The sequence below is a fragment of the Narcine bancroftii genome, chromosome 2, assembly GCF_036971445.1.
Source record: "Narcine bancroftii isolate sNarBan1 chromosome 2, sNarBan1.hap1, whole genome shotgun sequence".
Classification (NCBI taxonomy): Eukaryota; Metazoa; Chordata; class Chondrichthyes; order Torpediniformes; family Narcinidae; genus Narcine; species Narcine bancroftii.
Genome location: NC_091470.1, coordinates 335,115,864 through 335,129,694, shown reverse-complemented (window position 1 = coordinate 335,129,694; position 13,831 = coordinate 335,115,864). Strand labels below are relative to the sequence as shown.

Below are 13,831 nucleotides of genomic sequence, written 5' to 3'. Positions count from 1 at the left end.
CCCTTCGCTGTACAAGTAGGATTCTTAAAATTTAGAAAGCATGGAGTTTCTGCCACGAAAGCTTCTTTTAGCAGAGATTCAATCTTGATCAGGCAATGGACGTTAAGATTAAATATTCAGAATATCATTTTCAAGTTTATCAGATATCCAGTTTCATATTATCAGACAAGAACTCAGATTTATACAGCACATATACAGGACCTTCAGCGAGTACCCACTTCGGTTCCACAGATGCGGCACTTGGTCCATAACCTTTTATGCTTTGGTGATTCAAGGGCTGACATCTGATGTCATTTCAACTGAAATGCATCAAACAAATTAACTTCAAACAGTTCCCTGTCAAGTTATATTGTGATGAGCTTTGTTCACATGCCTCAACAACCAATTCAATGTGTTCCACACTGCAAACAATCTCAGAGCAAAACTATTTTCCTAAGAACCATACCCAGTGCTCCAATCATGGCCTAAACAATGCCTTGTAAAACTCTACCATATCCTCCCAGCTCTTGTATTTCCAGCCCTGTCTATCAAAGGTAGGTACCCCATACACCTTCTTCACTACCTTTTATATCTGTGGATCTTTTGCCTTGAGCAAAGATCTTTGTTTCTCAAAACCCCTAGAGCCCTAATAAACAGTATACATTCTACACTTTAGCCCTTCCAAAGTGTTTCACATTGCACCAATGAGTGAATTCCATTTGCCATTGATCTGCCTATGTTTCCAAATGATCAATATTCTCTTGTATCAATATTCTCTTTATCAAAATCTGCACCAATTTTCATGTAATCTGCAGATTCCCCTCAAATGTTTAAATTAAATTTCATAAATCAAAGTGAAAATTGAGCTCTTGCCCCAAACACCCCTTCACTATTTACTCAAATGGAGATCTTTTAAATCATCCAATTTATGACTCAAGATCGGATCATTATGGATCAAGGACAAAACTAGTCCCTTTTAAAAAAAAGTAATCAAAACTAAGTATGGAATTCAGAACAAACTTACAAATAAACTGTAAAAACTAGATCTCTAATCACAGGAAATTATTGATATGAATAACTTTAAAGAGGAGACTGACATAGCACATGAAGGAAACAGCAAAAATGCAGAGAGAATTTGGCATAAAAAGGGCCACAGTTCATTTCTGTTCAATATACAGTGCCTTCCATAATGTTTGGGACAAAGACACTTTTTTTTTCCTTGATTTGCCCCTGGGCTCCACAGTTTTAAACTGATATACAAACAATTTACATGTAATTAAAGTGCACTTTCCAGATTTTATTCAAGGTTACCATGTAGGAATTGTAGCACTTTTTAAATATCATTTCAGGGCCCCATAATGTTTGGGACATTTGGCTTCACACGTATTTGTGAGTACTCAGGTATGTTTAATTGCTTGATTGTTCAGGTAGAAGAGAGCTAGGCTTGCTTCAAAGCTTTTGATCACCTTTGGAATCTGTAGTTGCCATTTTTCAACATGAGGACCAGAGTTATGTCAATGAAAGTCAAAGAACCATCATGAGGCTGAAAAACAAGAATAAAACAGCAAGAGACATCATCCAAACCTTAGAATGTTTTGTGTTGACCATTGCCTGATTGCTTTGTGGTTAAAGGTGTTAGCTGGAATTTTTATTTCCAGTGTTACAAGCCCAGAGGACTCCAAAACCCAGCAGCAACAGATATTCACCAAGACAAATGGTTACTTAAACAAAAGTTGCTTTTAATTATCTTTAAACGTGAAAACAGAATCACATTTTAATTTATCACTATTGACTTACTAACCTAACTTAACCCCCTTCTAATTCTAAGCACATGTGTATGTAATATGTGTGTAAGTTCAGAAAAGTTCTTTGGTTTACAGTCCAATCTAACTTCTCATTCCTCCAAGTTCACTGGTTGCAGGCAATTCTCATACTGTGCACAGAATTTAACATTTATTAAGTTCACCAGGCTTTGGTGCTTGAATGGTAAATGGTTACTGCTCAGGAATATTCTTGTCGGTTTTCAGAGAGAGATTTGTTGTACGCTAGACAACCACAACTGATTACTTTTTAATCAGCCACTTCAGTGTCTTGCCGAAGAAACTTGCCCCCTTAGGGTTCTCCAGATGATAACCTCTTTCTTTCAGGTCACCACAGAGTTCCTTTCTGTTTCTCTTATTTCAAGTGAAACATTAGACAGCCAGACCTCTCCTCTTCCATGAGCAACAAGGGCTTTGAACAGGCTGAACCAACCCATCTTCCAAATGGGGTTTTCCACAGCTTGCCCTGTTCCAGTCCCAGCTGCTGCTGCTGACTGTAAAACTGTAGAAATGAATTTGCTCTCTCTGAGAAAAAGCCTGTTTGACTCTCTCTGCTTGCAAAACCACATGACCTTCTCAGAACAGCAATTTCCATTCCAGACAGTCTGTGGCTCCAACAAGTTCTTTCATCTGTTGCCTTTTTCTCAACAACAAACCATTAGTGAAGTCTCTTGGGCACTCTCCAAAGCTTTTGCAAAGGCTCTGGGGCTGACATGTTTAGCATGAGCAGAACTCCAGTATTTTAAATAAGATCTGTTTTAAAGTGTTTGTATGTGACCTACACTACAAAAAACCTACCCCAATTTATGTCCCAAAAATATATCTATATACAGATCTCTGTGAAACTTGCAGGTTCTCTCTTTGATTGCGTAGGTTTTTGTCCAATGCTGTGGTTTCTTCTTGCATCTAAAAGATGTATTGGTAGATTAACTGGTTAATGCAAATGACCACAAGACTGGAACTGTAATGGTAGTGCACTAACTGCTAAGGAGAGAGTCCAAACCTGAAACATTGACAGACCATTTCTGCCCATGGATGCTGAGTTCCTCCAGATCCTCATTATTTGCTCAAGGAATATGCGTCATCAAATTTGTTGTTTTATGGCTGCAGGATTGTGCAATAAAATTGCTATAAAAAATGAATAACTAGTCATTTAAGAGAAGGTTGGATGTGTACATGGAGGTGAGGGGGTTTTGGAGGGTTATTGGCAGAGAGTGGGAGGTTTGAGCTAGTGGAGTTGTTCTAGTGAACTGGTGTGGACTCGAAAGGCCGACATGGCCTGTTTCTGCTCCATAAATGGTTATATGGTTAAAATACAGCACAAACACAACATAATCTGTCACACCAGAAAGGAGTAGTGGTGTGGCAAAGTCCAGCTGACATGAACATTACGCTGCAACGGGGCCAGACCTATCCTTTGGACAGGTAAAACCTCCGTACATAGCGGCACTTGGCACCCTCAAGTGGTTGTTCCACGCATAACCTGATGCACCTGGTGCTTATCAGGATAAGAAACACAGTGGGTTCACCCTTGCTCCATTGTCCGGCAACTTATACAAGGTGACTCTTTGAACCCTTTCCATCTTGGAACTCAAAAAGAACCAGAATACTGCTCTGGTGATCACCAGGGCAGAGATGCAGATGATGGACTACATCTGCACCACATACAGCAGTACCAAGTACACCTCACACACCTGATAACCAGTTTATTCCCTGTCATTGAGAGGGAGAGCTGTGCTCATACACCCAATTTCTGGTGAACCTTCTAGCGATCCGTTCTGACTAATTTATGCTACGTGCCTCAGCCCCTCCAAACACCTTCAGGAAATCAGATCGACTATGATGGGGATGGTGGACCAGTCAGACCAGTAACCGACAAATATTGTCTCTCTCTTTCAGATTACCCTGGCACCTGATGCCAATTCAGAAATGGCCATAAAGGCTGATTAGTCTGCCGACCGAAGGTCTGTCTAAACAGAAGACGGCAATGTCGTCCATGCACAAGGAGGCCTTGACCCGTCTGTCTGGCAACGTCATTCCTCCTACGTTGGCATCCTTCTTGATGGATTCAGCAATAGGCTCCATGCAGCACACAAATAAAGAATGGAGAGAGCAGGCAACCTGCTCAACTCCAGACTTGATGAGGAAGCTACCAGTTTCCTACCCATTGATTTGGATTGCACTACAGATGTCTGTGTAGAGCAGGTTAATCCAACTTTGGATTCCCCCTCCAAAGCCCATTTTGGAGAACACATCCATCATGCAAGTATGCAATATCAGGTCAAAAGCCTTATTCTGGTCCAAGGTGGCCTGGCAGGTGTCCTGCACATAGTTAATGATATTTCTGAGCAGCTCTAACTATCAGAGATTTTCCTGCCTTATCCATGCTGGTTTGGTCCGGGTGGATTACCTACCCTAGGACAGACTTGGTTTGATTGGCGAACTGGAATTGGGCAGTAAACGGGACAGTACAATCATTTTACTAAAAACAGTGGGTCCATGCCCTTTCTCATTCAAGCAATCTTAATTATCTAGTTCCCCCTCTTCATATCCTTGTACTCTTGCAACCATTCCCATCAACTCCCTTTTGATTATTTTGCCACTCTGATAATGTAATACCAACTATCTGCAAATCTACTTGACCAGTACAATTTGTCCTGTTCCCTTTCCAATCACCAGGTTGCTGGTTCCTGGACTCCCTCTGATATACCAGGATTGTTTCCTGTGCTCCCTTTCATTTTACACTTTATGACAATACATTTTTCAGTGAAGCAGATAATACCGTAAAAAAAAATTAGAAAATGTTGAGGTATTCATGGAAAAATATACCATACTTCATAAAATCGGTCAGTCAGTACCAATGAACCCCTAAGCATGCCAGAATATTAGCATTTTTTTTTGTTCTTATAGTAAGAGGCAATTAACCACCAGCAGTCTACGTAGGAGGAAACGAGAGCACACAGGAGAAAGCCACGAGAAATTCTAAGCAAAACAGCGACCAACGTCAGAATCAGACCCAGATCCTTGGAGTTGCGCAGCAGCATTAACTGCTCCACTGTGCTGCCAGGACTTTGCAAATAAATACAACCATTCGCTCATGGAAAATAAAGAGATGATATAGTTTCTAAATTGCATAAGTAAAACAAGAGTACAGACTCTCCAAATTTTCTGATGACACCGAGCTGATTGAGAAAGTTTATTGTAAAGAAGATTCAAGATCTGCAGCTTAATATGTGATGAACACTCTCCTGACTTTATATTGGGGGAATACATAGAAAATAGTCCAAATAATGCTTTTGCAGTGTAAAAATAAAATTTGGATTCCTTTCACTATCTGTAAAATAAACTACTTCTGGACCTCTGTGTTCCAAAGGTTATAGGATGAGGTCCAAATACAAAGCAAAGTAGACATACAATCTCGAAGGTGAAAAAGAAGAGACAACAGTATTTCAATTCAAACATAATCAAGAAATCGTCTCTTTATTCTCCTTTATTGATTAGAAAAACTAAAAGGTTAAGGCTTCTTAACCTCTCTAACTAATGTGAGGAACCAAATAACTAATTTCTGTAGCAATCCTTGACCAAATCTGTCAAGTTATGCATGTTTTCACATTAAAGTGAGGAATTTGTTCAGAGCTGATTTGAGATGGATGCACCTTTTCTGGTAATTCATCTCATGGAGAAATAAATCAAATCCAATGAACAAATACGCAATGCAAGAAGTAAAACAAGAATGTCTGCAGATACCATGGTTGAAGTAAAAACACAATGCTGGAGAAACTCAATGTCAAACAGTGTACCTTAATATAGCAAAGATAAAAATACATAACCAACGTTTCAGGCTTAACCTCTTCATCGAGATAGAACAATGTAGACAGGCACCTAAATAAAATGGTTAGTTGGGGGGGGGGGGGCGGGGAGAAAGGCAGGGGGAGGAGCACAGTCCCAAAGGCAGGAGGTAATAGATGGATAAGGGAGGGAAGTCACACCAACAAGCAGGGGGAGGAGGGATGTGAATGGAGAGGGAAGAGGGTGGAAAGCTGGAGGAAAGAAGACAAGGGGAAAAGGGGGAGTAGGCTAGCAGAATCTGGCGAAGTCATTGTTGCAAATTAAGTGTTGTTTCTCCAATTTATGGGTGGGATAATGCACAAGGCCATGGATAGACACGAGCATTTGAGTAGGGCACGGAATTTAAGTGGTTGGCCACTGGGAGATCCCTGTCATTGATGAGTGTGTAGCGAAGGTGCTCAGTGAAGCAATCTCCCAGTTGTCGCCCAGTTTCTCTGATGTAGAGAAGGCCACAAAGGGAGCATTGGATGCAGCAGATAACTCCTGCGGATATACAAATGAAGTGTAGCTTCACTTGAAAGGACTGTTTGAGGCCCTGAATGGTGGTGAGGGAGGAGTGTGGAGGTAAGTCTGGCACTTCGTGCAGCCACGGGGGATAGCGCTGGGAGGTGGGGAGGGATGAATGGATGAAGGAGCCATCCCTTTGGAAGGAGGAGAAGGTAAATGTGTAGTGGTGGGATCATGTTGCAGGTGGTGGAAATTATAGAAGATAATGTGTTGGATATAGAAGCTACTGAGGTGGCAGGCCAGGGGAATACTGTGTTTGTTACATCTGGGGGCAGAGGGAGCCAGGGCAGATAAGTGGGAAATGGAGGAGGTGCAGGTGAGGGCTGAGTTGATTGTGGTGGAGGGAAAGCTACATTTGTGTAAGAAGATTTTGATTTCAGATCATCTGGACTGGAAGACCTCATCTTGGGAATAGATATGGAAGCGACGGAGAAATTGTGAGAAGGGAATGGAATCCTTGCAGGTGACTGGGTGTGAAGCAGTGTAGTCAAGATAGTTGTGGGAATTGGTGGGTTTCTAAAATATGTCTTGAAAAGCTTGTCTCCCATGATGGAGACAGGGAGATCAAGAAAGAGGATAGTGTTGTCAGAGATGGAGCAGGTGAATTTGAGATCAAGGTGGAAGTTGGCATCGAAGTGAATGAAGTTGACAAGCTCATCGCAGGTGCATGAGGCAGTCCTGATGTAGTTGTCAATATAGTGGAGGAAGAGTTGAGGGGCATCGCCTGTGTAGGCTTGCAGCATGAATTGCTTCACAAAGCCTAAAAACAGACAGGCATAGCTGGAATCCATGCAGGTACCCATGGCTACTCCTTTGATATGAAGAAAGTGGGATAAGTCAAAATAGAAATTATGATGAGTGAGAACAAGTTCTGCCAGGCGGAGGAGGATGTCAAGAAATACGCAATTCAAATTAGATAAAAATAGCTGAAAACACAATTCCAACAACATCCATCACGAAAGAAACAGGGTTAATGTTACAAATCGATTACCATATATACTTGTGAAAAAGTAGAATTTTCCAGATCATTTTTTAATGTTAAATTTATGGGGTCAATTTTTACATGGATACTACTTTAGAGGAGCTGAAATTCACACTAGAATCCAAAATTCCTCATCTGTAGCGCAAGTCCAAATGATCTCTAAACAAATGAAGAACAAAAACACAATGAATTAAAGTAATCATAGACTGCGCATCAAACACACGACCTACCACTGGCGAGGTTGGGGCCGCGGTAAATATCTGCGTCGTTGGGAGCTCCGGTCTGTGGATGGCCGGGACCAAGTGGGAAATCCACGTCGAAGGCGTCAGGTGCTGTGCCTGCTGGCGGCCAAGGTGAGAGACTAAGGTTGAATTTTACACAAGATATCTGGAAAATTCCAGACATTTTGGCTAAAATAGGGGATCGACATCTACACAAATATATATGGTATATTTCATCAGAATCCACACCCTATATGACAGTATCAAGCCCAAAGAATAAAATGTGCTTATGAAGACTGGGATTTTAAAAAAAACTTACCTTCATCTTTGAGCAAAGAGTAGCTGTACAATAATGCATAAAATTTAGAATGTTTTCAGTAGTCACTCCTAGGCTAAGCAGGACACTCAAATCATCTATGATCAGTACTGGAAATTTCCATGTACGGGTAGTTTCACTAGTCTCCAGTACTGCTGCGCAAATAAACTGATAGAGTGGCTGAAGAGTTGCACTGGGAGAGCTGGAAGATAAAATATTTACTCAAGAACTGCAACACCAGCAACTTGAAAAAAAATCAAACACTCTTAGCCTTGCTTGCATCCCTTTACAAAAACTGTTATTCCAATCTAACCACTATTTTGATTGGAAGTTTAAAGGTGTGGGAGATCAGCAGTTGCCATCAGTAATTATTTTACATGCAATATATGATTTGCTGGAGGTCAGAAATGCTGATTTTTCACCTCATAAGTGCATTTCAAGTTGTATGAATTTAAGAAAATCATTCTATATGCAGGATTCTCCTCATAATTCTTAGATATACAAAACCTATACTATTTCTTGGTAAAAATAAAATTAACTGAAAGCCAATTGAATCAATTTAATGCTCAACATTACAAACCCACCATATTTATGTCATATTCAATGTTTGTTTTACGGACTGACAAAGTTTGCATACATTTCAAGAACCTTGTAGTGTTCCTATTTAGGTGGAAAATAACTACCGTAGTCAGAATTGAGGAACTTTAGGATGTTTTTTCTTTAGGTACAACTGGTGATAAATCTGGGTCATGTTAACCATTATTGTGGGCCTGAAGCTTTCAACATACAAACCAGGATGGACGCAGCTTTCCTTCCCTGAATAAAATTTATGAACCAGCCGTTTTTTAAAAAAAATGGCAATAGTTTCATAGTATTAGTAATACAGCTATTTGTTTTTAATTCTCCATGACTTAAACTTCTGTCTCCAATCAGCCAAGGCATGATTTTAAATCATGGCATTGAATCATTAATCCAAGCCTCTATATTACACAACCAACAAACAGTCGATAAGGGCAAGGCTATTTTACAGACTTCGATTGATTGCTGCACATGCAAAGCTAGGTTTCAGTTATCAGATAAGAGCTGTCAAAATGCTGTTAAAAATCCAAGGCCAATAATGCTGTCACAAAAAAAGATATTCACATTCAAGTTCACATTATGATGAAGCTATGAGAAAGTGCATGGTAGCAGGGAGGAGTAAAAATAGGGGGAAATAATTTTGTTATTCCTCACATTACTCATCTATCCACTCAAGAGTTAAACATTCACAGCTATTAATCACTTCAGCAAGCATTTAGTATGTATATCTGAGCTGAGAAGATGCCCGCAGAAGTGGTAATCACAACAGATACCTATCTTGTCGTCCCTTGCGATCCATTTGAGTAATTATCATGACTTGGTAGGAATGGTGAATTTCTACATCTCACATTCATCAACTGAGAACTAATCATTCTCACTTTAGCAGCATTTTTACTGGCATTCTTTATTTCTGCAATTTAGATGACTTTCGTGCACCTCCTTACCAAATGAAGGAAATAATTTCCAGTAGAGATCCTTAAATGTGTCTTGAAGTGGCACTGACATGATCATCTACCCTCTCTGGTAAGTTACATAGTACAACTATTTGGAATGCATGTATGAACAGCAATATCACAACCTGAGAATCCTGTCACCTTGAAACGTTAAAAAGGTTCCAGATGGCAGGCTGGTCCAGAAAGTAAAGGCACAAGGGATCCAAGGCAAACAGTCTAAGTGAATCCAAAATTGGCTTGGAGATGGAGGCCATGGATATTTATCAGATTCAAAATCTATGAGTGGTGTCAGGGATAGGACCTTTACAGTTTTGATGATAAGCAAGTTTGCTGATGCGACAAAATTGGGGATGTTGTGGACAGTGAGGAACATTGTCTAAAGCATCAGTTATCAATCAATGGGCCACTGGAGGGCCACACCTTGTTTCCATGTAGGTCTTTAAATAAAATACTTTAAATTAGATAAAGATGTCTTTTTTTACAGAGCTGCCTTTGAATTGAAAATATTGCTCAGTCATTGCCACTAGTGGGCCATGGTATGTTAGGCTGGAATCCAGGTGGGTTTTCGACTGAAAAAAGTTTAAAAACCACTTAGACTCTAAGGCGACAGCATGTTATAGATTATGTAGAATGAAGTAGAATGAGGGGAGATTTGGAGATATACAAAATTATGAAGGGTATAGATAAGAATAAATGCAAGCAGGCCTTTTCCACTGAGATTGCACAATCAAGAACTAGAGTACATGGTTAAGGGTGTTTTGGGGGAACATTAGGGAGAAACTTCTTCATGCAGAGCAGAGGTAGTGAAATGAGCTGCCAGATGAAATGGTGAATGCAGACTCAGTTTTGAAATTTAAGAATAATTTTGAGAGGTAGATGGATGGGAGGGTTAATGATTCATGTGCTAGTCATTGGGACTAGGTAGAATAATAGTTTGGCACAGACTATATGGGGTGAAGAGCCTGTGTTTTGTACTGTAGTGTTCTATGAGAATTTGAGCACGTTATTGGCAGTATCTACAAGCACAAGGTGTTGCATTTTGGAAAACCAAATCTTGGCAAGACATGTACAGTAAATGATAAGCACAAAGAAATACTAATGAACAGAGAGACACCTAGGGGTCCAAGTCATACTTCCATGAAAGCGGTCAATAAGGTGGTGAACAAGACATATGGCATGCCTGCTTTCACAGCTCAGGGTACAGAATACAATAGTTGGGATGTTATGTTGCAACTACAAAGCAATGTTTAGGGCACAGTGTGTGCAGATTTGGTCACCACACTATAGGAAAGGTGTGATTGTGCTGGGGAGCATGCAGAGGAAATTGAGCAGAATGTTGCCAGGGTTAGAGGGCTTTGGTTATGAGGAGTGATTGGGTTGGCTTGTCTTGCTTTCCTTGGAAGGAAGGAGGTTGAGAAATGATGTGATGATGCTTGTAAGAAACATAGATAGGGAAGATAGTCAATTTTTTTCCTCATGGTAAAGGTTCTAAACTAGAGGGCCCAGGATTAAGCAGGGGATCAGAATTTTTTAAATAAAAAAACCCACAGTATTTGATATCTCGACCATTCAATCAGAGGAGCTTCAGTCCACACTTAAGAGGCATCTGGACAGGTACATAGCACAGAAGGAGAAAGAATTAATGCAGGCAAGTAGGACAAGCACTAATAGTCAGCACAGAAATGGTGGGCTGCTTTTATGCTCTACAATTCTATGACTCTATGATATGATTCTAATATGGGCAAATTAGATTTTTCTAAATGGGAATAAAAGGTTGGTGTGTGTGGTAGGCCAAAAGGCCTATTTCCGTGAATAACAACCAACTCTATAACTGATCTCTGGACCAACATCTTTTGAGATAAATTAAGCAGAGTCCAACAGAACTTTAGATAAATGAAGTATGTGTATGAATGTATGTGTGTGTGTGTATATATACACACACACACACACACACACACACACACACACACACACACACACACACACACACGATAAACAAAAAAGTTCAGAGCAAATAAAAAAATACATGATTTAGAGTAATTAACAGTTAAATAACAGCCAAAGGTTGTTATTACAGACTCGTAAAAATCAATTGCTTTCTTCCCTGAAGAAAAACTGTAGTTCCAAGAATGGGACAACTGAAAAGCATTTCAAAACTATCTTTTTTCCTCTACAAACATGGTCTGATTTGTGCATTTATAATTTCTACATCAGAGAAAGAAAACTAGAAGAACTAGTTAATCTGCATTCTGGAGAACAGATTTATTGCACATTGACCTTCATAACTATTTATCTGTCAGATTGAAAAAAATACCTTAAAAATTGCAGGGGAGATGATTTTTGCAGTAAACTGTCCTGCTCATCACCAAGCAAGACGTCAAGGGATGAGCGGAGTCCTTCCAAAAACACCAGCTGCCCTTTCTCTCTGGCTGCAGGCAGATTAATTCCCTGTTAACACAAGGCATACATTTGGGCGCACAAGGAAATATAATGAGCAACATGGAACAAGAGACTTCAAGAGCAATACATGACTGAATAGACTGTATAAAGAATAATTCAAGACTGAAAGAACTACAGTTGATCTAACACAAGAAGTGGGTAAAGCCTTTTAAGTCTGTTCCGCCATTCATTAAGATCATGCTTGATTTTCTCCCCCAACACTATTTTATATCACAATCTGCATTTCCCTTGATTAACAACAAAAAAATAAATTGATCTCTGTATGAAATTAGCTCAAAACCTCAGGGGTAGAGAATTCCAAGGTGCGACGTGAAGGATTTTCTCATCTCAGTCCTAAGTGGTTTATGCTTCTGCAAATGTGCCCTTTGCTCCTAATTTCTTCAACTAAGGGAAGCATATTCTTTCTATATGGACTGTCAAGTTTTTTTGTGATTTCTAAAAATGTTTTTTTAATTAAATATGCTTGCTTCTAAATTTCAGATGTTAGAATCTGAATGTAGGCAGCCGAGGGGGCAACCGTATAGAAGACAATAAAATAATGAGGATAAATAGTCATCATCTTTTTCCCAGGGGAGAGTAAAATTAGAGGGCATAGGAACTGTGGGGCATCTTTCCCCCCTACCCAAAAAAGAGATTGATTGGTACATGGAACAAGCTACCAAAGAAAGTGGCAGAGACGGAAACAATTACACTGTTCAGAAGACATTAGCCCCAATCACACCACCAAATACACGTGGGTTGAACCAGGTAATCGCGCAGTGGGAAATGTCCCAATTAGGCAGGGAGAGTTAAAATCAACCAGGCTTCGACTCTTGGTGGGGGCAAGTGTCAGACCCCGGCCAAGTTAACTCATTAATCACTGTGTGGCGGTGTTAATGGTCTACTCGAATTATCAGGTACCATTAGTCCCTGTGTGCTTGCGTCAGTCTGTCAAGAATGTGGCCGCCAGTAATGTCAGAGTGCAGCAAACTGCGCTGTGAAATATAACTGCGCAATTGGCCACACTGTGAAGTATAAGTGTAGAGTGAGCGTGGCTGTCACGATTGTTAGTGCGTACCTGTGTTTTAAATCATCACAAGATTACTTTTAATACCTAATACAATGTAATGCTATGTAAATTGTTGTTATACGCTATGTTTATGTAATAATGACAAGCTGGTCTGTAGGTTTGTCCTATTTGAATAGTCTGAATCCCATTGCAGTAGATTTTCCCACGGTCTTTTAAACATTGAGTGCGTAGGTCTTACTAAACACTGCACTTTTTTCCCCATGTTCTTTTAAACATGAGCACGTATGTGCTTTATTCCTGCTACGATTTCACTGCCCTGAGAGTACATAATACATAATTCGTGATGTCACCTCTGGAGGCGGGACAACCCTTAAAATACCGGGTTCCTGATGAACCAGGTAAATCATGGTGCAGAGGGAAAGGCTCCCTCGATGCAGCATGCCCAGTAAATTTACCCGCTTCCTCGGAGAGTTGGCAGTGTGAAAGGGATAATTTAGATTGTTCCATGGATTGGAAAAGTTGGAGAGTTATGTTCTAAATATAGGCAAATAGGACTAGCTCAGGCAAACAACTTGGTTGGCTGAATGACTGGATTCTGTGCTTTAAAACTCGAGGTACAACTCCAATTCTAATCTACTTAATCTCTTTTCATATGCAAATCTGAAATGCCTTCAACTTGGTTTGGTGAATCTTCACTGCATTTCCTCCATGGCAAGTGTATCCTTTTTTAGAGAAGGATATCAAAATGCAAGTCTCGATTCTGATAAAACTTCCTTGTATTTGAATCCTTTTGTAATAAAGATGAGCTAGATTTGTTTACAAATTATTTAGAGAAGGAATAATAAAAAAAATACACAGAACCCGAGGGAAAAAAATTGGTCAAACAAAACACACCCATTTGCATGTGACTTGAAAACTTCAACATTTTACAACTGCTGTCAGAAAGTTCTTCCAAACTTACCAGCTTTTGAGCAACAAGAGTGTAATGATTGAAGGACTGCAGCAGGCCAAGAAAACAAACTTTGCAACCTCCTGCAAAACAAGTTAATATTAGACTTCAATCTACTGAGAAAAATCTTGAACTCAAACTTATTTCCACCTACATTATTCCCTCAAAATGTTTTTGTTTCAAATCATCCACAGGTTCAGAGACTAT

At 39.9% G+C, this 13,831-nt stretch overlaps 1 protein-coding gene and 1 long non-coding RNA gene across 3 annotated transcripts in view; one reads left to right on the top strand and one right to left on the bottom strand.

Moving 5' to 3' along the window:
- LOC138755706 (uncharacterized) overlaps positions 1–13,831 on the top strand; it is a 47,901-nt gene that overhangs the window by 10,072 nt on the left and 23,998 nt on the right. The window contains exon 3 of the long non-coding RNA XR_011352479.1: positions 9,175–9,276. This is a non-coding gene — a long non-coding RNA (uncharacterized lncRNA). The remainder of the gene's footprint in view (positions 1–9,174; positions 9,277–13,831) is intronic.
- elp6 (elongator acetyltransferase complex subunit 6) overlaps positions 1–13,831 on the bottom strand; it is a 36,106-nt gene that overhangs the window by 3,250 nt on the left and 19,025 nt on the right. The window contains exons 3-6 of one of the 2 annotated variants that reach the window (XM_069922152.1): positions 13,637–13,707; positions 11,521–11,654; positions 7,678–7,876; positions 1,446–1,522 (exon numbers count right to left, since the gene is read on the bottom strand). In XM_069922152.1, the coding sequence (XP_069778253.1) occupies positions 1,446–1,522; positions 7,678–7,876; positions 11,521–11,654; positions 13,637–13,707 (481 nt within the window). The remainder of the gene's footprint in view (positions 1–1,445; positions 1,523–7,677; positions 7,877–11,520; positions 11,655–13,636; positions 13,708–13,831) is intronic. The other variant, XM_069922151.1, reaches the window with a different exon arrangement.